The sequence below is a fragment of the Mobula hypostoma genome, chromosome 6, assembly GCF_963921235.1.
Source record: "Mobula hypostoma chromosome 6, sMobHyp1.1, whole genome shotgun sequence".
NCBI classification, from domain to species: domain Eukaryota; kingdom Metazoa; phylum Chordata; class Chondrichthyes; order Myliobatiformes; family Myliobatidae; genus Mobula; species Mobula hypostoma.
Window position 1 is genome coordinate 125205073 of NC_086102.1, and position 25306 is coordinate 125230378.

General features: G+C 40.3%; 1 protein-coding gene across 4 annotated transcripts in view; it reads right to left on the reverse strand.

Moving 5' to 3' along the window:
• LOC134348367 (partitioning defective 3 homolog B-like) overlaps window positions 1-25306 on the reverse strand; it is a 1227036-nt gene that overhangs the window by 564516 nt on the left and 637214 nt on the right. For all 4 annotated transcript variants that reach the window (XM_063051617.1, XM_063051616.1, XM_063051618.1 and 1 more), the window contains 3 exons: window positions 19251-19356; window positions 12798-12903; window positions 11117-11247 (listed from right to left, as the gene is read on the reverse strand). In XM_063051617.1, the coding sequence (XP_062907687.1) occupies window positions 11117-11247; window positions 12798-12903; window positions 19251-19356 (343 nt within the window). The remainder of the gene's footprint in view (window positions 1-11116; window positions 11248-12797; window positions 12904-19250; window positions 19357-25306) is intronic.

Below are 25306 nucleotides of genomic sequence, written 5' to 3' on the forward strand. Positions count from 1 at the left end.
AAGCCAGCCGGTATTTGCTGATCCATAGAATACACAATGCAACCTTGCTTCTGTCCCGCGTGTCGGGGTGTAACCATTTCCAGCGCTAAAGAAAACCCAAATAAAACTCTCTCTACCAGCATGTTAGAGAGGGTGCAGCTTCGACGTGTACCGTGAGAAAAAAAATACAAAAAACAACGTAAATTAAAAAGTAAGAAGAAGAAAGTAAGAATAGATCGGAACGGCTGTACCAGGCTGCATGCACGACCGGTGCATGCGCACTTTATATCCCTTCTGAGGGCTGTTGTGAATCTTCCCTGATTCACAGTGCAATTCCCTCACCCACTTCATCTCCTTCCGTATCTTTTCTGAAACATCAAAACATTGATATGATGTCTTGATATACGAAGAACCCACTTCTGGAATATGAAGAATCCATTCCTGTCCTTCTCTCAACCAAGCCTTTGTTCTGTGCTCCAAGTTCATCATCTTTACCCTACGTACTCATGGCATTAAAATACACACATTTCAATCCATCCATCTCATTGTGTCCACTACTTTGCTCTTGCCTGTTCTTACTGGTCATGACATCCACCTTCTCCTCAATCCCTCCACTTTTTGACCTAGTGCATTGGCTCCCAACTTGCCCCACCTCCACCCCGCTTGCGCGCCACACACACGCACACACGTACACACTCACTCACGCGATGTTGGAGGAACTCAGTAAATCAGTCAGGGGAGGGGTATAAATAGTCTATGTTTTGGGTTCACCCTTCCATAGACGCTGCCTGACTTGATGAGTTCCTCTAGCACTTTGTATGTGTTATTCAGGATTTCTAGTCAGGATTTCTAGCATCTGCAGAATCACTTGTGTTTATCATACACTGAAAGTAGTCTGCTAATGTTCCAATCACATTCATCAACCATATAGCATAATGATCGACTGACCACTTTCCTAATAACAGGAACAGAAGGAAGAGTAGGGCATGCGACTCTTTGAACCTGCTCCACTGTTCAATAAAATCATGATCTTTGGCCTCAATTTTAAATCCACCCAATCCCTATAAGCCTTAGCTCCACAGAAGCACAAAAATATCTATCAGCCATGAACGTACTCAATAATTTAGAATCCATCACCCTCTGGGCATCAGCCCTAACACATTATTCTCAGTTCAACGTGCCTATTATGCCTAATGTGGCATCTTATCAAATAAATGCCTTTTGGAAATCTAAATACATGATATATACTGACTACACTTCATCTATAATGTTGGCTGGCTACATCTTCTGAGAATTGTGATACATTTGTTAAACATCATTTCCCTATGTGTTGACAGTGCCTAATTACATTACATTTTGCTGATTGCTTTATTTTCACTCCTTAATAATAGATTCCTGCATTTCCCCAACGACTGAAGTCAAACTAACTGCCATGGAATTCCGTGTGTTCTCCCACCTTCCTTTCATGAGCAGCAATGTTACATAATCTACACACAAGAAATTATGTAGATGCTGGAAACCTTCAGTGACAAATACAAAATGCTGAAGGAACTCAGTAAGTGAGGCAGTATCTGTGAAGGAGAATAAACAGTCAATATTTCAGACTGATGAAGGATCTTGGCCTGAAATGCCTACTACTTATTCCCCTCCACAGATGCTGCTTTGCGGATTTCCTCCAATATTTTGTGTATGTTCCATATGCTGTTTCCATTAACTCAGAACATTACAAAAACTAGGAATTTTGGAAAGTTGACAACAGTTTCACTCACTACCTCAGCAGTCACCTCTTTCAGAGTCCTTAAGATATATGTGTTTGGGTCCAGGGTCTGTCAGACCTGTTCCCATTAATTTGCCTGGTACTTTTTGGTCTAATTAATTCATCGTGTTAATTTTCACTCTCTTTCGTCTGTTAGTCACCTGCTATTTTTGTTTCATTTTCAGTGTCATGTACTGGCAGATACAAAATACTCTTTTTCGGGTGCTAAACAAGCCAGGAGGGTTATTTCCAGAAAGGCTGCAGCTGACCCCTAACACAAGTTGGCTACACCCAGTCCTCTACTACCAATCAGTCTTTTTAGGAAAAAAAATATGTGCAGTACACACTCTTAAATATTAATTAAAACAAACAACTTTGGCAATTTATGTTAATCAGAGCAAGTAACAGGTAACTTCATGAATCATTCAGTGTCCACAGATTATATTTTCACTTTGCTGCTGCGTTATTTAACACTGTTAAATAAGAAACTGTTTTGCAGTTCCAGCACAGCACCCAGGAAACTACTGTCAAGGGAGAGCCAGAAGGTTTAAAACTCTGCACCATTTGTGTAAACAATAGCAGACTCCCAAGTTAAAGTTAACTTTATTTTGGCCTTCTTCCCTTTTCACGGAATCACATACAATTAACAGCACTGAAACAGACTATGGTAGGGACATAAAGCGGAGAAACAGGCCCTTCAGCCCAACTCATCCATGCCAACCAAGATGCTCATCTGAGCTAGTTCCCATATCCCCACATTTAGCCTATATCCCTCCATTCCCAGATACATACCTGTCCTAATACCTTTTAAATGTTGTTACCAAATGTTGTTACATTCCAAACCAAAATGTCTTAGCCTGACCAAATGCTGCTTTCGCCAAATCCCTTGAATACAGGGAATTCCTTGTAGATCTTTTCTACACTCTATCGAGATTAGTGACAGATTTCCTACAGCAGGGAAACCAAAGCTGAATACAATACTCCAAGCAAGGCTTCACCAATGTCTTGTCCAACTGCAACATAACATCCTGTCCTCCATGTACAATGCCCTCCTGACTGTTGAAAGCCAGTGTGCTAAACACTAACTCTACTAATCAGATGTTGCAGAACCTGGTTCAATATCAATGTTTGCCACACCCCCTCCTGAGCCAAGTTCCCATCTCCCATTTTACCCTGGTTTCTTTAAAATGACCAGGATCCTGTCTTCTCATTCTCCTCTTAAGTTTCTCTGTTCACTGGAAAATGTATTATAATATTCTGTAACATCTAAAAAAGTGAGTTAAAATTGTGTTGTTATTAATTGGATTTGCATCCAACAGTCTTGAAAATCTTCATGCTACTAAAATCCCAAGTGTGCTGGACTCAGAGTGTTAAAAATATTTGACCACTTGGTCCATGTCAGGAGTTATGTTTCGTTCAAGCCTCCTTCCAACCATTTTATCTAAACACTTCCATGTGTCCTGATACATCCATATCTAAACTCTCCTTAAAAATAATCAATGCTACTTGACTCAGCTGCTCCTTAAAGTAATAGCTTTGATATTCGAACCATTCTGTGTGGAAAAGAGTTCTGCCTGAATTAAATGAATCTTAAGGTAGCAAATCATGACGTATACATCCTTTAAAAATAAATTTACTTTCACACACACACACATATGTGTGTGTGTGAACCTACTGTTGGACTTCCCCAAGTGCAAACATTTCTTGCCTCATCCTATAAATCTCTTCAATAATTTTATAGTTTACTATTATATTATTCTTCAATCTTCCTCAGAGCTACACCCAATCTATTTAATTCAGTTCAATCTGGACATCATCTTCATTCTGTGGTAAAGTGGTAGCTGAGTGATGGTTTTTGAAAAAAGATCAAAAGCAAGAGCCAATTCTGATATTGTGTTTTTTTTCTACTGGCTCTCCAGGACACATCAACACAGTCAATTAGATCAGGAAGAGTATAAATCAATAAATCAACATCCTGACGAAGGGTCTCGGCCTGAAACGTCGACTGCACCTCTTCCTAGAGATGCTGCCTGGCCTGCTGCGTTCACCAGCAACTTTGATGTGTGTTGCTTGAATTTCCAGCATCTGCAGAATTCCTGTTGTTTCAGTAAATTATGACAAGTTTGAGGCATTCAAGTTCACCCACTAGTTCAAACTCACCCCCACCCCCCCAACCCATGACCTTTGCCACCTGCAGACACATGGGAGCATCACAGGCAGGTTCTCTTCCAAGTCACACACTATCCAGACTTGGAAATATATTGCTGATTCCTTCACTGCTGCTGGGTCTGAACTTAGGAAAATACTGCCCAACAGTACTTTGAGAGCACCTTCCAACTGAACTGCAACAATTCAAAGAAATGGCTCACCACTACCTTTTCAAGGACAATTATAGATGGGCAAAAGATACTAGCCAGCAAAGCCTGGATCTCAGAAAATAAACACAGCAAATTGACTGATAGGATTTGATCTCACGTTGCCTGCATGGATGCTGTGTATAGCAGTTAGAAAGGGAATTGCTAATAGAAACTTCTGTTCATACATCTTTACAGTTCATGAGATTAAATTGGTTAATCAACATCTACATATATCCAGTCAGTTAACAACAGGGCAACAGCACCTCCACACATTATTTTGCTTTTGAAAGGATGGATGAATACTAAAAGGTGTGCAAGCAGTGGAGAAAAGGGATGCAAAAGGCAGATGGGAAATCTAAACTGTGTTACAGACAAATTACTCTCTCACACAAACCTCTCACTGGAAAGATAATGCAAAAACTTTGAGGCTTCTGAAGTCGAATGGCTAATTTCTTTTGGGTAAGGTTCAGCCTTAACTACTAGAAGTGCAGAATTGGTCAGGAACTAAAATTAATTTACAAATGCAAGGATTTTTAACCTAACCCAATTATTTGGAAATATTTGTGAAAGCTGCTTACGTGATGATATGCACTAATGATACTGCTACAACTAGTTTTTTTAATGTAATTGAGCATGCGTGTACATGTGCATGTGACAATAATCAATTTTGACTTTGACACAATGAAGAAATATCTTAAATTTACACCCTCCCCATTTTCTCTGCTTACATCAATGCAGAACAGTTTCAGGTGGGATGCAAAACTAAAATTCAACAAGGGAGCAATTTGGGTTAACCGCTCTACAGATTCCAAGTTTTGCACTCACTCATTACAAATAAACTCCCTCAAAATGGTACATGTAACTTGAAAACTCAAACTGAACAACCATATTTAGCCATTATAACAGAAGTAGTCAGTGTTGGAAATACTCGCAGGTCAGACAGCATCCAGAGGGAGACACAATAACTGTTTCAGGTTGATGACTTTTCCTCAGGTTTGTAGCATCTGCAGTTATTTTTAAAAGGTTTTTCTGATGATGACCTAGTAGTTGTATAAGGTTCATGCTAGTTAAAAGGCTGGCTGCCCGTAACCTATTACTTACTGTAATCAATTTTTATATTAAAATTAGCATTTAAAAAAAGGAATTTACCAGACTACTCTCACCACTGACAATTATGAATGTCTAGGAGTCATTTACAGTTTAACTGTTGAAAATTCCAATCGTAAATATCCTGAGTTTAGTAGCCATAAAGGAATTTCTGTGTCATATTAGACACGGGGAATCAAATGAATAGCTTGTCCATGTTTTGAGCAGGGAACATTTCTTTTTTTTTTAATCTCCACTTGAAAGAAATCATTAAGAGAATGCAATAGGTCATAAATCAATGCCCACCTGCAAGAGTTCAAATGGATGGAGTTGCCCTATTGACTTACAGCCATTATCCAAAGTCCAACCAGACACTTCGATATACAACAGAATTCCATGAACTACTGGAGTTAACCTTACTTAGGGGAAAATTCAAAGCTGAAAGAATTTGTGCATTTCATTTCATTTCAATCCAGATGTACTTACAAAGTCAAAAGCCAGTAACTTTCTATTTTTTAAAAAAGCATGTAAAAAATGAAATGTATTTATGCATCTTTGCAGTGCTTGCCTACATGTATCTTTATATCAAACAAGATTTATTACTTTGATAAATTCCCTCTGTTGACACGCTCATGCAAGGCCAACACTTTCATTTTCGAAAAGTGATGCTCTGTACAGGAATAAATAAATAAAAGCTTTGCAGCTTCAGCAACCCAGGTTCAATCCTGATCTCTTGCACTCCCTGTGTAGAATTTACATCTTCTCACTGTGATCCCTCAGGTTTCCCGTAGATGTTCCAGTTCCCTCCCACCTCCACCGGTTCTCCTTTGTCTATCCTGCTTGTTATTTCTTCAAAGAATTCCAACAGATCTGTCGGGTAAGATCTGTAATTGTTATATCCGTGCAGTAATTGTTATATGGTTATATGGTTAAGATTTTCCCTTAATGAAACTATGTTGACTTTGGCTATTTTATCATGTGCCCATTATCACCCCAAAACCACATTCTTAACAATTGACTCCAACATCTTCCCAACCCCTGAGGACAGACTAACTAGCCTATAATTTCCTTTCTTTTGCCTCTCTCTTCTTGAAGGGTGCAGTGACATTTGCAATTTTCCTGTACTCTGGAACCATTCCAGAATCTAGTGATTCTTGAAAGATCATTATTAATGATTCTGCAATTTCTTCAGCCACATCTTTCAGAACCCTGGGAAGTAGACCATCTGATTCAGGTGATTTATCTACCTTCAGACCTTTCAGTTTCCCCAGAACTTTCCCCATAGTAATGGCAACTTCACTCACTTCTGCCACTGACATTCTCAAACTTCTAGCTTTGTGTCTTCCACAATGAAGGCTGATGCAAACTACTTATTCAGTTTGTCCGAGTAAGTAACATGTCTGAACGACTGGCGTCCTGTTGCACTCACCTCAATAATAAGCAAATGCTTTGAGAGGCTGATCAAGGACTACATCTGCAGCTTGCTACCACCCAAACTGTACCCCCTACAATTCACCTACCGACACAACCGATCAACAGATGACGCAATAGCCACAGCTCTACACACCGTCCTTATTCATCTGGAGAAGAAGGATGCTTATGTGAGAATGCTGTTCTTGGACTACAGTTCAGCATTCAACACCATAATTCCCTCCAGGCTCAACAAGAAGCTCAGAGACCCCAGCCTTCACCCTGCCTTGTGTAGCTGGATCCTTGACTTCCTGCCAGATCACTGGCAGGTGGTAAGAGTGGGATTCCTCACCTCTGCCTCGTTGACCCTCAACACAGGTGCCCCTCAGGGCTGTGTCCTAAGCCCCCTCCTTTAGTCTCTGTAGACCCGTGACTGTGTTGCCACCCACAACTCCAATCTGCTAATTAAATCTGCTAACAATACTACATCAATTGGCACAATCTCAAATAATAACGAGGTAGCCTACAAAGAGGAAGTCATCACCCTGACACAGTGTTGTCAAGAAAACAACCTCTCCCTCAATGTCGCAATAACAAACGAGCTGGTTGTGAACTACAGGAGAAATGGAGATAGGCTAACCGCTATTGACATCAATGGATATGGGGTTGGGGGGATGCACAGCTTTAAGTTCCTTGGCATAAACATCAACGAGGATCTCACGTGGTCTGTACATATCAGATGTGTGGTGTAAAGGGCACAACAGCGCTTCTTTTACCTCAGACGGTCGAAGAAGTTCGGTATGGGCCCCCAAATTGAGAGCATCCTGACTGGTTGCATCACTGCCTGGTATGGGTATGGGAAAAGTACTTCCCTCAATTGCAGAACTTTGTAGAGAGTGGTTCAGACAGCCCTGCGCATCTGAAGATGTGAACTTCCCACTATTCAGGACACTTACAAAGACAGGTGTATAAAAAGGGCCTGAAGGATCACTGGGGACCCATGTCACCCCAACCACAAACTATTCCAGCTGCTACCATCCAGGAAACGGTACCGCAGCATAAAAGCCAGGACCAACAGGCTCTGGAACAGCCTCTTCCACAAGGCCATCGGACTGCTTAATTCATGCTGATGCAACTGTATTTCTATGTCATATTGACTAACCCTGTTGTAGATAATATTTATTATAAATTACTATAAATTGCACATTGCACATTTAGAGAGACATAACGTAAAGATTTTCAGTCCTCATGTATATGAAGGATGTAAGTAATAAAGTCGATTCAATTTAATTCTGCCATTTCTTTGCCCCCCACTACTACCTCTCCAGCATCATTTTCCAGCGGTCCCATATCTACTCTTGTCTGTCTTTTACTCTTTATACAGTATATTGAAATAAACTTTTGGTATCTTCTTTAATATTTAGCCTACCTTCATATTTCACCCTTTCTTTCCTAATGACTTTTTTAGTTGCATTCTGATGGTTTTTAAATATTTTCCAATTCTCTAACTTCCCACTAATTTTTACTCTCTTATATGTCCTCTCATTGGCTCTGACTTCTCTTGTTAGCCATAGTTCCCAAATTGATACTGAAATCGTCCGTGACTATTGTAACATTGCCCCTTTGACATGCATTTTCTACCTTTCTTTGTAACTTGAAGTTTACACCTTTGGAGGTCTGTATATAACTTCCATCAAGGCCTTTTTACCTTTGCAGTTTCTTAGCTCTACCCAAAATGACTCTACACCTTCTGATCCTATGTCACCTCTTTCTAAGGATGTGATTTCATTTTTTACCAACAGAGCCACGTCACCCTCTCTGCCTATCTTTCGATACACTGTGTATCCTTGGATGTTAAGCTCCCAGCTATAATCTTCTTTCAGCCACGATTCAGTGATGCTTACAACATCAAACAATTGATCGTAAAGCAAACAAAGCTAATTTACTTGGAGCATGTTTTAAGAGGTGACAGAAACAGAATTCATCAGAGTAATTGTACCAAATCTCTCAATAAATTCAGAGTCAGAATCAGGTTTATTATCACTGGCATGTGTCGTGAAATTTGTTAACTTAGCAGCAGAAGGTACAATGAAATACATGATAATATAGAAAGAAAAAATAAATAAATCAATTACAGTAAGTATATATATATGTTATTGAATAGATTAAAAATAGTGCAAAAACACAAGTAATATATATTTTTAAAAAGTGAGATCACGTTCATGGGTTCAATGTCCATTTAGGAATCAGATGGCAGAGGGGAAGAAGCTGTTCCGGAATCGTTGAGTGTGTGCCTTCAGGCTTCTGTACCTCCTTCATGCTGGTAACAATGCCCTGGGTAATGGGGGTTCTAATAATGGACGTTGCCTTTCTGAGGCACTGCTCCTTGAAGACATCTTGGATACTACGGAGGCCAGTACCCAAGATGGAGCTGACTAATTTTACAACTTTCTGTAGCTTCTCTCGGTCCTGTGCAGTAGCACCCTCCCCACTCCCCCCCCCCCCAACTGCCATACCAGACAGTGATGCAGTCTGTTAGAACGCTAACGACTGAAAAACAAATGGCTACAATATAGGTACTGACAAATTGGTGTTCCCACCTGGTCCTGACATTTAATGATAGGGTTAGATCAGACACACAAGGTTTTTATTTTATTTTATAGAGATGATATAGGCTTCTATGGTGAGACGTGCAGTAAGTGCCCATCAGTAATTGTCCTTGAAAAAGTGGTGCTGAGCTGCTTTCTTGAACCATTCCAGTCTATCTGATAAAGTTCCTCCCAAGGGAGATAAAGACTTTAAACCTAATGACAATAATGAGATGGCAGTGCATTTCCATATAGGAATGCAGTGTAACTTGGAGTGAACTTGAATGTGGTGAAGTTTCTATTTATCTGACAGTTTAGAATCTGTTGCTGAAACTTCTTTTAGAAATCCCTCCCTAATTCTCTACCTTTGAGATGCTCTTTAACACCAAGAATTTGCTCATCCGTTGTAAAACCTCTTCACATGGCAGTGTCAAATTTTAACCGATAATTGCTCTTGTTCAGCCCCTCAGGAGACCCTCCTAGACTGAAGGAGCAATACAAATATTGGTTTTTGTTGACTGCTACATACAGTTGTACATTAGTTACTTTAAAGAGACCAGTCAGCACTGAGCCAGATGGTAATAAGAGAAAGCGGGAAGCAGTTTGGGATCTATCCAGGCAGGTGTGGTTGAACCTCCAACGTATGAAACTCCTTCATCATCACCCAGTTTTATTCCCCCGTGGATTGTGTAATGCAGCCTCTCACCATCTTCAATCAATGTCACTTCAGTGTTATTTTTAACCCTCATTAACACTACTTTCATCTTATTAAGACCAAAGCATAGACTTCAAAAAACTACAGATGGCCGGGAGATCACAAAGATTTAATCCTGGGGGAGAGAGTGGAGGTAGGTTGGGGCCTTCAGTCCGCTCAGTTTGGCAAGCTAAATGACAATGGATTGCAAATCGCTTTCAATTTATCTTGAGCAGCTTCAAGTTCCTGGGTGTCAAGATCTCTAACCTGGTCCCAACATATCAATGTAGTTATAAGGAAGGCAAGACAGCGGCCATACTTTATTAGGAGTTTGAAGCAATTTGGCATGTCAACAAATATGCTCAAAAACTTCTATAGTTGTACTGTGGAGAGCATTCTGACAGGCTGCATCACTGTCTGGTATGGAGGGGCTACTACACAGGACCAAAAGAAACTGCAGAAGGTTGTAAATCTCGTCAGCTCCATCTTGGGCACTAGCTTACAAAGTACCCAGGACATCTTTAGGAAGCGGTGTCTCAGAAAGGCAGTGTCCATTATTAAAGACCTCCAGCATGCAGGGCATGCACTTTTCTCACTGTTACCATCAGGTAGAAGATACAGAAGCCTGAAGGCACACACTCAGCGATTCAGGAACAGCTTCTTCCCCTCTGCCATCTGATTTGAGGAAAAACTTTTTCACACAGAGGGTTGTGGATCTGTGGAATGCTCTGTCTAAGGAGGCAGTGGAGGCCAGTTCTCTGGATTCTTTCAAGAAAGAGTTAGATAGAGGTCTTAAAGATAGCAGAGTCAAGGGATATGGGGAGAAGGCAGGAACAGGGTACTGATTGTGGATGATCAGCCATGATCACAGTGAATGGCGGTGCTGGCTCAAAGGGCCGAATGGCCTACTCCTGCACCTATTGTCTATTGTCTATTGATTCCTAAATGGACTTTGAAGCTTTGGACACTACCTCACTTTTTTAATATACAGTATTTCTGTTTTTGCACATTTTTTTATAATCTATTCAATATATGTAATCGATTTACTTGTTTATTTATTATTATGTTTTATTTTATTTATTATTATTTTTTGTTTCTCTCTCTGCTAGATTATGTATTGCATTGAACTGCTGCTGCTACGTTAACAAATTTCACATCACATGCTGGTGACAATAAACCTGATTCTGATTCTATTTTGTTTATTTCAGTTTAGTTTTGCGAATGAAAGACTGGATAAGCCTCTCACCCAAATCCATGCTCTTGGAGCCACTCATTTTTCCGGGAGACTGCCTCTTGGTAGTGAGACCAGGCTGACTTTCCAAAACCCCATCCAGAGGTCTCTGCTGCTGCAGTCGGGAAGTGGAATTGAGCTCTGAGCTGTGGAAAGGGTGAGAAAAAACTCAGTCAGAATTAAACAACATATACATTTAAATAATCAACTTCTGTAAGAGAGCACTCAGCAGATTAGTGCATTGAGCCAGGTCTACACATACAACATGGACCACAGCACAAGACCCCTGCTGCCAGAATTGCCTTGTTAGTGGTAGCTCAACCCTTGGGTAGAAGGTTGGTTATTCAACTTCCACTCTGAAGACTTGAGAACAAACAACAAACCAGGGAGAGAAAAGAAATGCTTGGCATGTGTGCTATGATCTATAGTAACTACTTCAAACGGTAGCCAGTGACATGGCAGGGCAATAATCTGAAAGGTTTCTGTCAAAGCTATATTATATCTACAAAGAAGGCCAAATGACAAAAATTATTAACACACCCGTTCTACCAACCGAGAATCAAGGATGAACTGTATTCACCATATACATCTATGTGTATTAGCAATTTGCTGCTGTGTCTTGGCATGACACGCAACACAAACAACATTCAACAATCGTTACGAGTAAAGAATGATATAAAAATAATTATGGAAACGGGATAAAATGTGCATAACTACATAAATACCGGCATGTATTTACAGTGTAAACAGCATTATAAAGAATGGTTTAAGTGTTTAGAATGCAGTGCAGTGACTGAGAAAATAGACAGAGGGGGGAGAGGGGCTAACTAGAATAATTGATCAGATGAACTGTCTGGGGGAAGAAACTTTTAAGATGGCGGGAAGTTTTTAGTTTTAATAGCCCTATAGCATTTTCCAGAAGGGTGCTTTGGAAAAGGTAGCTTGCAGGGTAGATAGAGTCAGTAATTTTCCTGCACGCTTCTTTGTCCAGGGCACATATGAGTCCTGCAAAGATGGTAGACTACAGCCAACAACCTTTCCTGCTGTAGTTTTCATATATTGTGGAGAATGCTGCACCTGGTTTGGTGTGAGAATGCTCTCCATGATGGCCGTGTAGAATTGAAGAGCAGACAGTAATGGTTGATTTGAGAATGCTCCCTTTGATGGCAGTGTATAATTCATAATATCCCAGAAACGCTACTGGTCACACAGAGACATAACTGGTTACTGGCTAAATTTTATGTGCTCTAGCTCATAACAAGGAAGGACACGTAATAGGAACATTCATGTTCTACTCCCTCACTGTTAATCAATTAAATGAGTAAATGTTAGTTTCAGTAGCTAATAGTCACTAATTAAATGTTTTGTTGCATGAATTTGGGCCAAAACTTATTTTTTAATCAATGGCACTATACACTATAATTAGGTTACCCACTCTTCTGGTACCATACTGTGCATGAATTAAAAGCATTTATTATTGTAATGTTTCCTACATTATAATAGAAAATACGCCTCAAAAGTATGCCATTGTTTTTAATACACCTTGGAGATGTTTTGAGGTCATGAAAAGTGCATTAACACAAGCCATTCTTTTAGTATGAAGAACTAAATTAACACCATTCAAGAATTAACCAGCATTTCCAGCATCTTTTAGCTATACACAATGTCTAGTAAGGGCAAATTTTTAGTTACAAACCTCTTATCTTCATGTACCAACCGCATCTTGTGCACACCCATGGCTTCCTCTTCATCTGAATGTGGTGGAATAGGAGGTGGAACTTCAACTTCTCCCTCATCATAAGCTGTCAATGTTAACAAACAGGACTGTAAAGTGATACCTTAAAAACAACGATCTCACAACAATTTTCCCAAAGGAATTTTAAACACTAGCAGTTCTGATACAATGGACACTTTCACCAGGAGATACCAGATTACACTTGTTGAGATTCTGGACAGTCAGTGCAAGTACAGATTCTACCACGCTGTCTGGTATCCCAGGAGAACACTAATTTTGACATTCTCCTTTACCGAAATATTACTGTGGATTGCTACAGGGACAGCACATTGTCTTTCCAGAGCACAGTGTGAGCAATTTTGGGCACCGTATCTCAGGAAGATGTGCAGGTCCTGGAGTGTGTCCAGAGGAAGTTCACAAGAATGATCCCAGGAATGAAAGGCTTAAGAATATAAGGAGCATTTGAAGTCTCTGGGCCTGTACTTGATGGAGTTCAGGAGGATAAGGGAAAAGGAAACTTACTGAAACCTACTGGACACAGAAAGGCCTTGAGAGAGCAGACATGATGTCTCCATTTAGTAGGAGAGTCCAGGATCTGAGGGCACCGCCTCAGATAAAGGGACTTCCATTTAAAACTGAGATAAGGAGGAATTTCTTCAGCCATAGGTGGTGTATCTGTGGAATTTGCTGCTGTAGAGGCTGTCAGTGTGTACTTAAGTGGGGGGAGGTTAAGGGTTACAGAAAGAAGACACGAGGATGGGATTGAAAAAGGCAAGGCGTGACTGAATGGCAGAACTGTCTCAATGTGCCAAATGACCTAATTCAGTTCCTACTGTATATCTGGTCTAACATCAATGCTGAATCCAGCATCGGCAGAGATTAATAACAACATGGCCAACCTGAAAATAAACACAGACATTATTGAGGAGAATGTAGGCATCCCCTTAAATCTGGCTTCCGCTACAATTCGAGTAACAGCATTAAGTGCAGATTTTATATTACAATTTACAATAAAGATGTTGCCATAAACTTGGTATGCAAATGTGTTTTGGAAGAGTTCTCCATCAAAGATTGTCAGCATAAAAGCTGAAACCAGATATCAAAAGAGTAACCAATTGATCAGGAAGCTTGCAGAGTAATTAGAGCAGACATCAGGCCAGCAGAGGATGCATGTGTGAGAGGAGCACAGGTGCAAGTAATACCACGTCTTGGGATGAATGAAAAGGAGGAGCCTAACAGTCTCAAAAAATCCACTTTTGGTGCTGGGACTTGTTACTTCTTTCAATTTCCCATTATGTACGTCACAGCCATTCTCTTAATGAATAGTGCTCTGGATGCAGGGTGATGAGGAGGATACGTGGGGTAGAAAGTAGCACAAGATGTAAAGGAAACAGATGTAAAACGATATGTAGTCTTAGTATGACACTTAAGAGTACAGCAAGCAGTTTTGGGCACCGTGCCATGGGAAGAATTTGCAGGCCTTGGAGGGAGTACAGTGTAAGTTTACCAGCATGATATATGGATTCACAAGGCTTATGTTACAAGAGGAGGATCTGAAAGCTAAGGTTGCATTTCTTGCAACTAAGGTTAATGGGCAACTTGATCAAATTTTCAATATAGCACTGAATGGGAAGTCTCGGACTCAGGGTCATAGGCAGGACTTTCAGGGCAAAGACAGGAAGTATTTTGCATGCAAAAGGTTTATTACCACTGACATACAATGTGTGTGTGTCTGTGTGTGTGTATATGTGTATGTATGCACGCACGTGTGCACATACACACATATATATATACACACACATACACAAACACACACACACAGTGGCATGCAAAAGTTTTGGGCACCCCTGGTCAAAATTTCTGTTACTGTGAATAGCTAAGCGAGTAAAAGATGACCCGATTTCCAAAAGGCATAAAGTTAAAGATGACACATTTCTTTAATATTTTAAGCAAGGTTACTTTTTTATTTGCATCTTTTACAGTTTCGAAATAACAAAAAAGGAAAAGGCCACAAAGCAAAAGGTTGGGCACCCTGCATGGTCAGTACTTAGTAACACCCCCTTTGGCAAGTATCACAGCTTGTAAATGCTTTTTGTAGCCAGCTAAGAGTCTTTCAATTCTTGTTTGGAGGATTTTCACCCATTTTTCCTTGCAAAAGGCTTCTAGTTCTGTGAGATTCTTGGGCCATCTTGCATGCACTGCTCTTTTGAGGTCTATCCACAGATTTTTGATGATGTTTAGGTCAGGGGACTGTGAGGGCCATGGCAAAACCTTCAGCTTGCGTCTCTTGAGGTAGTCCATTGTGGATTTTGAGGTGTGTTTACGATCACTATCCTGCTGTAGGAGCCATCCTCTTTTCATGGTCAGCTTTTTTACAGATGGTGTGGATGTTTGCTTCCAGAATTTGCTGGTATTTAATTGACTTCATTTTTCCCTCTACCAGTGAACTGTTCTCCGTGCCACTGGCTGCAACACAAGCCCAAAGCATGATCAATCCACCCCGCACCCCCCCCCCGTGCTTAACAGTGGGAGAGGTGTTCTTTTCATGAAATTCTGCACCCTTTTATCTCCAAACATACCTTTGCTCATTGTGGCCAAAAAATTCTATTCAAAAAGTTCAAAGGAACATCTAAACAAGCCTGATGCATTTTGGAAACAAGTCCTGTGGACTGATGAAGTTAAAATAGAAGTTTTTGGCCGCAATGAGCAAAGATATGTTTGGAGAAAAAAGGGTGCAGAATTTCATGAAAAGAACACCACTCCATCTATTAAGCATGGGGGTGGATCGATCATGCTTTGGGCTTGTGTTGCAGCCAGTAGCACAGGGAACATTTCACTGGTAGAAGGAAGAATTAATTCAATTAAACATCAGCAAATTCTGGAAGCAAACATCACACCATCCATAAAAAAGCCGAAGATGAAAAGAGGATGGCTTCTACAACAGGTTAATGATCCTAAACACACCTCAAAATCCACAATGGACTACCTCAAGAGGTGCAAGCTGAAGGTTTTGCCATGGCCCTCACAGTCCCCTGATCTAAACATCATCAAAAATCTGTGGATAGACCTTAAAAGAGCAGTGCATGCAAGATGGCCCAAGAATCTCACAGAACTAGAAGCCTTTTGCAAGGAAAAATGGGCGAAAATCCCCCAAACAAGATTTGAAAGACTCTTAGCTGGTTACAAAAAGCGTTTTCAAGCTGTGATACTTGCCAAAGGGGGTGTTACTAAGTACTGAACATGCAGGGTGCCCAAACATTTGCTTCAGGCCCTTTTCCTTTTTTGTTATTTTGAAACTGTAAAAGATGGAAATAAAAAAGTAATCTTGCTTAAAATATTAAAGAAATGTGTCATCTTTAACTTTATGCCTTTTAGAAATCAGGTCCTCTTTTACTCACTTGGCTATTCAAAGTAACAGAAATTTTGACCAGATAATATATATAATACATAATATATGATTATATATATATATATAATATATAATCATTATGGTAAATAGAGAGAAAAGTAACCAGACATTGTTCATGGATTGGCTCATTGTCTCTTGGGAAATCTGATCGCAGCAGGCCCTTAATGATGGGTGCAACCATGCACAAACGAACATATACAGAGTTAGGCAATACATCTACCATGATCTCAATGAGCAACAGAACAGGCTCCACGAGTTAAATGGCTTTCTAATGCAATGAAATAACGCTGGTTAGGCTAATAATGAGTTGCCTTGTAGCAATGCTGTCTCTTTTAATGATCTGTTAAAAATGAAGCAGCACAGGTTCATTCTGCTCCAAAAGTTTTCTAGCTTCACTTCCTTTCATCCCCTTCAAAAAGCACAGAGAAGCCACGAAAGAGGTAAAAGCAACATGACCCATCAAGCTTACCCTATTCTGCATGTTTGCACAATCCATCCAACTCAAGTCCTCCCCAGCGTTCTAGGCTCACGAACAGTTCCTGGTAAAAATATCCCTTTCTTCTTCCAGAGTCCAGACACATATCTAACCTGCAAGTTACATCATTTATGCTCCTCTGGCTACTTTGCTTAGCTGATAAGTTCTGTTCTCTTGGCAACACAGAACTGAAATTTTGATCTGGTACAGAAATCACAGAGTGATAAAAATTTATGGGTAATAAAAGTTGAAAATGCTGGAAACAGATGTTACCTGACCTGTTGAGTGTTTCCAGCATTTTCTGATTTTATATCAGATTACCAGCATCTAAACAGATTTTTTAAAATTTTCATCAAGAGTGATGTGGTCTATAAATTCGGTTAACTTGCAGCATTTACATGTTTATTAGATGTGGTACAATTCAGGCATTTACTACTGAAATTTGCTATAAGGAAGCAATGGAAAAAATTACATTCAGACACTATTCACCTTGTTATATCACACAGCTGGATCACATTTAATCACATTCTTAGACCATAAGACCATAACACCAACAACACAGGAGCAGAATTAGGCCTTTTGGCCTATCGAGTTTGCGCCATCATTCCATGATGGCTGAACCCTATTCTCCTGCCTTCTCCCCATAACCTGACACCCTTACTAGTCAAGAATCTATCAACCTCTGCTTTAAATATGCCCAATGACCTAGCCTCAACAGCTGTCTGTAGCACCATCTGTATCACTCTGCAATCTTGGAAATCTAATAGAAAATGATGCATCTCATTTTGGAGCACCCACCTCCCTCATCTCCAGAGCTTTTTGGGCAAGAGTGTTTCAGAATTGCCACTATTTGTGAAGCAGGGATTCCTGACCTCACCTCATTTTTTTGGTTTGTTTGTTTGTTTATTTATTTATTTATTTACTAAGTGATCCATCCCTACCGAGAGTAACAGACCCTATTGGTCCGACAAGACCACAAGACCAATTAACCTACTAAACCGCATCTCTTGGGATTGTGGGAGGGAACCGGAGCATCCGGAGGAAACCCATGCAATCATGGAGTGGATGCACAAACTCCTTACAGAGAGCAGCAGAAATGAACCTGGATTGCTGGCACTGTAATAGAATTATGCTAACCACTATGCTACCATGATTGAAGTTTTACGTTACAGGTACATAAATTGCAGGAAAGGATGGGGTCAGTTAAACACACAAGTTGCTCTGCCATACACCAAGATCATGGCTGATCTTCTACCTCAACACCATTTTCCTTCACTACTTGAATGATCTGCTGAAAATGAAACAGTTCAGGTTCATTTTGCTCCAGAAGTTTCCAATTCCATTCCCTTTCATTTAACTTCCCTAATATCCAGAAACTTAAAGATGTCTGTTTTGAATAAACTCCAATGACTGAGCTTCCAAAGAATGCTGTGGTAGAGAATACCAATGATTCATCGCTCTTTGAGTGAAATTATTTCTTCTCACATTACACAGCTTTCTGCCTGTAAACTGGTTCTGGGCTCCTTAGCCATGGGAAAACATCCTAAATGCAAGTCAAGCTCTGCAAGAACTTTGGAAATTTCAATTACATCTCCTCTAATTTCTTTTTAAAGTCTAGAGAATACAGGCCTAGTCTTCCCAATCTCTGGCAAACTAGCCATCCTTGGAACCAAGCTAGAGAATCGTCACTCTACTAGCTCTATGAGAAGCACATCCTTTCCAAACGTAGTCTCATTGAAATTCTACACAATTGGCATAAGACTTCCTTACTCCCGAATTCAAGTCCTATTGTAAGAAAGACTATGATATTCATTCACCACAGTACAAACCAGAAAAAAGGGTTTTTTTCTACCTCCTTCTAATCAAATCCTTTGATCATCTTGACCATCCAGTAGAATTGAGGTTAAATTAGTGGACTAGTTTCCACAGGCCTGGTTGAATCTCCCCTCTCAGATGATTAAGCATGCTACTCAAGTTGTGGGGTAAATAAGGATGGACCCTGATATTGACCCTGCAAACAAAATCCACAACTACTGGATGAATACTTTATACTTTATTATCGCCAAACAATTGATACTAGAATGTACAATCATCACAGCGATATTTGATTCTGCGCTTCCTGCTCCCTGGAGTACAAATCGATAGTAAATATTAAAAATTTAAATTATAAATCATAAATAGAAAATAGAAAAGGGAAAGTAAGGTAGTGCAAAAAAACAGAGAGGCAGGTCCAGATATTTGGAGGGTACGGCCCAGATCCGGGTCAGGATCCGTTCAGCAGTCTTATCACAGTTGGAAAGAAGCTGTTCCCAAATCTGGTATCTAGAATAGATAAATCTCAATAAGATCAGCTCTCAACTATAAAAACTCAGTGCAGCACAAGCCACTATAAACCTCCAACACCAATGCTGAAACATGTCGGCTTAGACATGGCTCTGGACTCTGGCAATAGATAGTCAGGTTCCTGTCACGACCTTAAACCTAAAAATCATGGGGTAAAACAATTTAGGTTCACAGTACCAGCTCTTACCTAATGTATCCCCCTCTCGAGGATCAGGTGGCTGAGTATGTATTTGTCTTGGACTGTTACTGCTCCGAGCATTGTGGGCCTGAATAGCACCAATCTCCGGACGATCCTGAGAACGCAATACACATTTATCAGACTTTAATCAAATTCTATTCAGGCACATAATTTTCAATAAAGCCATCTATATGACTAAATCATTTTTTATCCAATGCTACTTTTGGCAACTGATAAAATAACACAGCATGGCATAGTATCATTCTTCAAAATCGACAAAATGCCCTCAAAGACTGAGACACCTGGAGCTAACTTTGTCCAGCAGCTACCATAGTTTCCATAGCAACTTTTTAAGATCCGACTGGCAAAGCATTGGATTCAAGAGCTCCAAATAATTCCAGACATTTCTCATCAAGAACTTTATTCAATTCAATGCTGAATCATCATCTCTTATCCTATAGTCCACAAATGCTGATATTTCACAATAGCGCTCTGTATCATCATTAGTATAAACAAGGAGACAGACATGTAAAATGAAGAATGGCAATGAAATCCACTTTAATTTTAAAAATTTCATCCAGGTGCTTCCTGAAGATTTGCATACTTCCAATGGTCAAAACAATCTGAGGATCTAGATACATAATTAACTTGCGGAACTGTAAAAAGGCTGGATGGGAAAGAGATTGCCAAATGTGTTCAGGAAAATTTCTTTAATCAGTATCCAGAAGTTCCAACTATAGAGAGACTGCAATACTAGGTTTCACATGAGGGAATGAGACAGGGCAGGCGACAGAAGTTTGTGTCGGGGAGCACTTCACACCTAATGATCATAATACCATTAGTTTCAAGGTAATTATGAAAATTATAGGTCTGGTCCTTCGGTTAAGATTCTAAATTGCAAAAAAGGCCAATTCTGATGGTATCAGAAAGGATCTGGCAAGTGAGGATTGGGACAGGTCGCTTTCTGACAAATGTGTACTTGCTAAGTGAAATTTTTAGAGTACAGAGTTTGCATGTTCCTGTCAGAATAAAAGGCAAGGATAAATGTTTAAGGATCCTTGATTTTGAAGAGATATTGAGGCACCGGTTAAGAAAATGAAGGAGGTACATAGCAGGTATAGGCAGGTAGGAACAAATGAAGTACTTGGGGAATATAAGAAATGTAAGAGAACATTTAGGAATGAAATCAGGAGGGCTAAAAGAAGGCATGAGGTTGCTCTAGCAGACAAGGTGAAAGAATTTTAAGGGCTTCTACAGATATGTTACAAGTAAAAGGATAGCAAGGAACAAAATTGGTCCTCTGGAAGAGGAGAGCGGTAATCTATGCTTGGAGCCAAAGGAGATGGGGGAGATTGTAAACAGATTTTTTTGCATCTGTATTTACCCAGGAGACGGACACAGAGTCTATAGCTGTGAGGCAATGCAGCAACAAGTTCATGAACCCTATACAGATTACAGAGGAGGTGCTTGCTGCTTGAGGCAAAAGTAAGGTGGATAAATCCCCAGGGCCTGAGAAGGTGCTCATCTGGACCCTGTGGGAGGCAAGTGCAAAAATTTCAGGGGCCATAGCAGATATATTTAACACATCCTTAGCCAGGGGTGAGGTGCTGGAGTAGTGGAGAATAATTAATGTTATTCAGTTGTTTAGGAAAGGCTCTAAGAATAAGCCAGGAAATTACAGATGGTGAGGCTGACATTGGTAGTGGGAAAGTTATTGGAAGGTATTCTAAGGGACCAGCCACATATGTATTTGGACAGACAGGACTGATTAAGGATAGTCAACATGGTTTTGTGCAAGATAGGGAGTGTCTAACCAATCTTACAGATATTTTGAAGGAAATTACCAGGAAAGTTGATGAAGGCAAGGCAGTGAATGTTGTCCACATGGACTTTAGCAAGGCCTTTGACAAGATACCACATGGGAGGTTGGTCAAGAAGGTTCAGTTGTTTGGCATTCAAGATGAGTTAGCAAATTGGATTAGACATTGGCTTCATGGGAGAAGCAAGAGAGTGGTAGTCAATGGTTGCCTCTCTGACTAGAGACCTGTGACTACAGGTATGCCACAGGGATCTGTTGTTTGTCATCTGGATGATAATGTGGTAAATGGATCAGCAAGTTTGTGGATGACACCAAGATTGGGGGGTGTAGTGGACAACCAGGAAGACTATCAAAGCTTGCAATGGGATCTGCACCAGCAGGAAAAATGGCAAATGGAATTTAATGCAGAGACGTGTGAGGTGTTGCACTTCAGGAGGACCAACCAGGGTAGGTCTTACACGGTGAGCAGTAGGGCCCTGTGGAGTGTGGTAGAACAGAGAGGTACAGAATACAGATCCATAATTCCTTGAAAATGGTGTCACGATTAGATAGGGTCGTAAAGTAATCTGTAGGCACATTAGCCATAAATCAATGTACTGAGCACAGGAATTGGGATGTTATGTGGAAATTGTATAAGATGTTGGTGTGGCCTAATTTGGAGTATTGTGTGCAGTTTTGGTCACCTACCTACAGGAAAGATGTAAATAACATTGAAAGGGTGCAGAGAAAATTTACGTTGTCCGGACTTGAGGACCTGAGTTACAGGGAAAGGTAGAATAGGCTGGGATTTCACTGTCTGGAACCTAGAAGATCAAGAGGAGGTTTGATAGAGGTATACAAATTTGAGGGGTACAGATGGGGTAAATGCAAGCAGGCTTTTTCTACTGAGGTTGGGTGAGATTGCGACTAGAAGTCATGGGTTAAGTGTGAAAAGTAGAATGTTTAAGGAGAACATGAGGGGGAAACTTCTTCTCGCAGAGGGTGGTGAGAGTGCAGAACAAGCTGCCAGTGTAAGTGATGGATGTGAGGCCAACTTCAAAGTTTAAGAGAAATTTCAATAGGTACGTGGATGGGAGGGGTATGGAAGGCTTTGGTTTGATTGGTTGGACTAGGCAGATTAATGGTTCAGCATGGACTAGATGGGCTGAAGGGCCTGTTTCTGTATAGTAGTGTTCTATGACTCTATGACTACCATTGGGTTACAAGATCAATGGTTTTACACAAATAACCTACTGCTGACAGCAATCGATATGAAAATACAGGGAACACTGAGAAAGACACAGAAGGAAAAAATAAAAGGGAGGTGCCAGACAGCTATTGAAAGTGGGGTGCACACAGAAGAGGGCTAAAGTGGATGGAAATAGGTTGGCAGAAAGGAAGAAATATGGAAAAGGAAAGGGAGAATAGGAGGAAAAACAAAGGGAGAGTGGAGAGAAAAGTATAGGGAGAGTGGAAATATAAGAAAGGGGAAAGGGATATAGAAGGAAAAAGGAAAGGAGGGAGATTGCCAGGGAAAGGAAGGGGTAAGAAAAGAGGGGGTAAACAGTGAAAGTGGGAATACTGGGCAGGAGAGAAAATGGGGGAAGGAAGGAGAGTGGGAGAAGGCGGACAGTGGGTGGGAGGGAAAGTGGAGGCAAGAGAAAGAGTGGTGGAAGGAGATATAGTGGAGAAGATGTAGAGTAAATGGGGGAAGGAGAGAGTGGCGGAAAGAAGATGTACAAGGAACAGGTGATTGGGGAGACAGGAGGAGAACATAAGGAAAGGGGAAGAGAAAATAGGGATTGATAGGGGAGGGGTTTATTTTTCCCTTTGTAATAAACCCTATCTTTGTCACCAAACTTCAGTTGTCTGTCTAATAATTCAAGCATCTCCATATCAATTTCTTTTCATGAAAACCATTTGGTGAAATAGCTGGAGGCATTTTACTACATTAATAAAGCAACAAAGTATATACACGTCCTCATGGCTTCCTACTAACACTAAAAATGATTATTATGTTCCCTTTTTCCCTTTTAATTAATTCTTCCTTGATAGCCATGACCAAACCTGTTTCCACCATGTTTCACAGTGCATTTCACATTAGACCATTGTGTAAAAACAAAAGTTCTCATCTCCCCTTCGATTCCTTTGCCAACTATCTTAATTTTACATCCTCTGATTAAACAAAAGCTTGAATGAAGAAAAAATATCTGGCCTGGAACTTATTGAAAATTAAGAGGTTTTGTGCAACTTTACAATCAGTCCCACTGGGCATTTTCCAATCGAGAATTTAGTGGAATATTTCCATTACATTGGAGGAAAGTAAAGCGGGTACATTAGAGGAAGGTTATCTTCTACAGAGAACGGTAAGTGCAATGCTGGGTCGTGATAGAGGCAGATATATTAGGGGTACTTAAGAGAAGCTCAGGTAGGCATATTGATGAAAGAAAAAAGAAGGGCTCTGTGGGAGGGGAAGGTTAGATTGATCTTGGAATAAGATGAAAGGCCGCAAAACAACATGGGCCAAAGAGCCTGTCCTATGCTGTACTGTTCTGTGTTCTGGAGCAAGAGAACACTGACTACAAATTTTTTCAAGCAACTCAAGAATCTTTGCCCTGTATAGCTTGTGCTGTTGGGCAAGTTGGATAGGGCTACAGGTACTGGAAGACAGTATTACATATTTACGTACCAGCCTAGACAGTAAAAAAAACAGACTTCTGGAGGAAGAACAACCCTTCCCTTCACTGAGGACATGTTTAAGAGATGGTGCCTCAAAAAGGTGGTATCTATCACTACGGAACCTCACCATCCAGGGGATGCCTTCTTCTCATTATACTGACAAGGAGGAAGTACGAGGAGACTGAAGACCCACACCTAACAATTCAGAAATTGTTCCCCTTTGCCATCAGATTTTGAAATGGTGCACAAACACTATCTCTTTATTCTTTTCTGTATGCACTACTTATTATTGGAATTTTTCATTAGTTTTGTGTCTTTGCACTTTTCTGTTGCTGTAGAACAATGAATTTCATGTCATCAAAGCATCTGAAGTAGAAAAGCAACTGTTAGTGTTTCAGATCAAGACCCTGCATTGCAGACAATAACTTTGGCTGAACTATACAAATATGAAGCCCAGAGGCATCCAGTAGCAGCCCTCATGACATCATAGCCAAGCCGCTATCTTGGCATAACTGTAAACTTAACTGTGACTCTCCCAATCTGCATTCTTATGGTGTTAACCTAAGGCAGTTCCTTCAGGCATCGGAGAGAGGAAGTAACCAAATGCTACAATGGCAATTGCTGTGGTATGAAATATTTATACACTTTATTGCAGTATGTTGCACAAAAATCAGTTTGAACATAGCATATCAAATTTTCAGCACTCTTGCAACATAACAGATGGAGCCAATTATTGCATAGCATTGGACAGCAACAAGGAGGCCATTCAGCATTTGAGGCCTATACCAGCTTGATAAAATCATACCAAATTGGTTCCACTTGGCGGCTCTTTCCAATATTTTGCCATTGAGAAATCGAGCACATTCTCTTTAAAGATTGAATGTGGAGTTCATTACCACTGACTTTTAAGGTAGAGTATATCAGGACACAACAACCTTTAGCATAAAAACAAAAAGATTCCTTTATCCTTCCTTTGGTTCTATAATCATTACCTACTTCTGCACTGTTAGGGAACAATACCCACACAACATGTGAATTGTAGAAGAGTGAAACAACTCACTAATTGGGAGTGTAAAGCAAAAGAAATATTCTTTGTGAAGGCAGTTAATTTTTGCCAGTGCAACTTATAGCTAGCCTGCTGCTCACACTTATAGCAATCCAGTGTGGATTGTATCCTATCCCAGAGGCAGAGGTTATGAGTGCAGAATAAACTCCATACAATTGTACTCCTGAATTTTGGCTGGCATTCCAGTACAGAACAAAGTTATGTCGCTCTGTCAGATGAGACTTCTTTCTCTCTGAACTCTCAGGTTACTCCAAAAAGAATTATATTCAAGAAGCAGCAGAGGCATCCTGCTCCTGACCAATATTTATATCACAACCAATATTTTAGAGATGATTCGGCAATAATCTCATAGCTTTGATATGAAAGCTTGCTGCACAGAAATTGGTGCCTAAGTGCTGTCGCTGTGGTAAAATGTTTTCTGTAATCTTAAAGTCATGAGTGTTACTTCAGCAATGCATATTTAAAAACCAAGACAGGAACTAAATTGGTCTAATTTCATTGTTTTATTTCAGGGGAACAAAA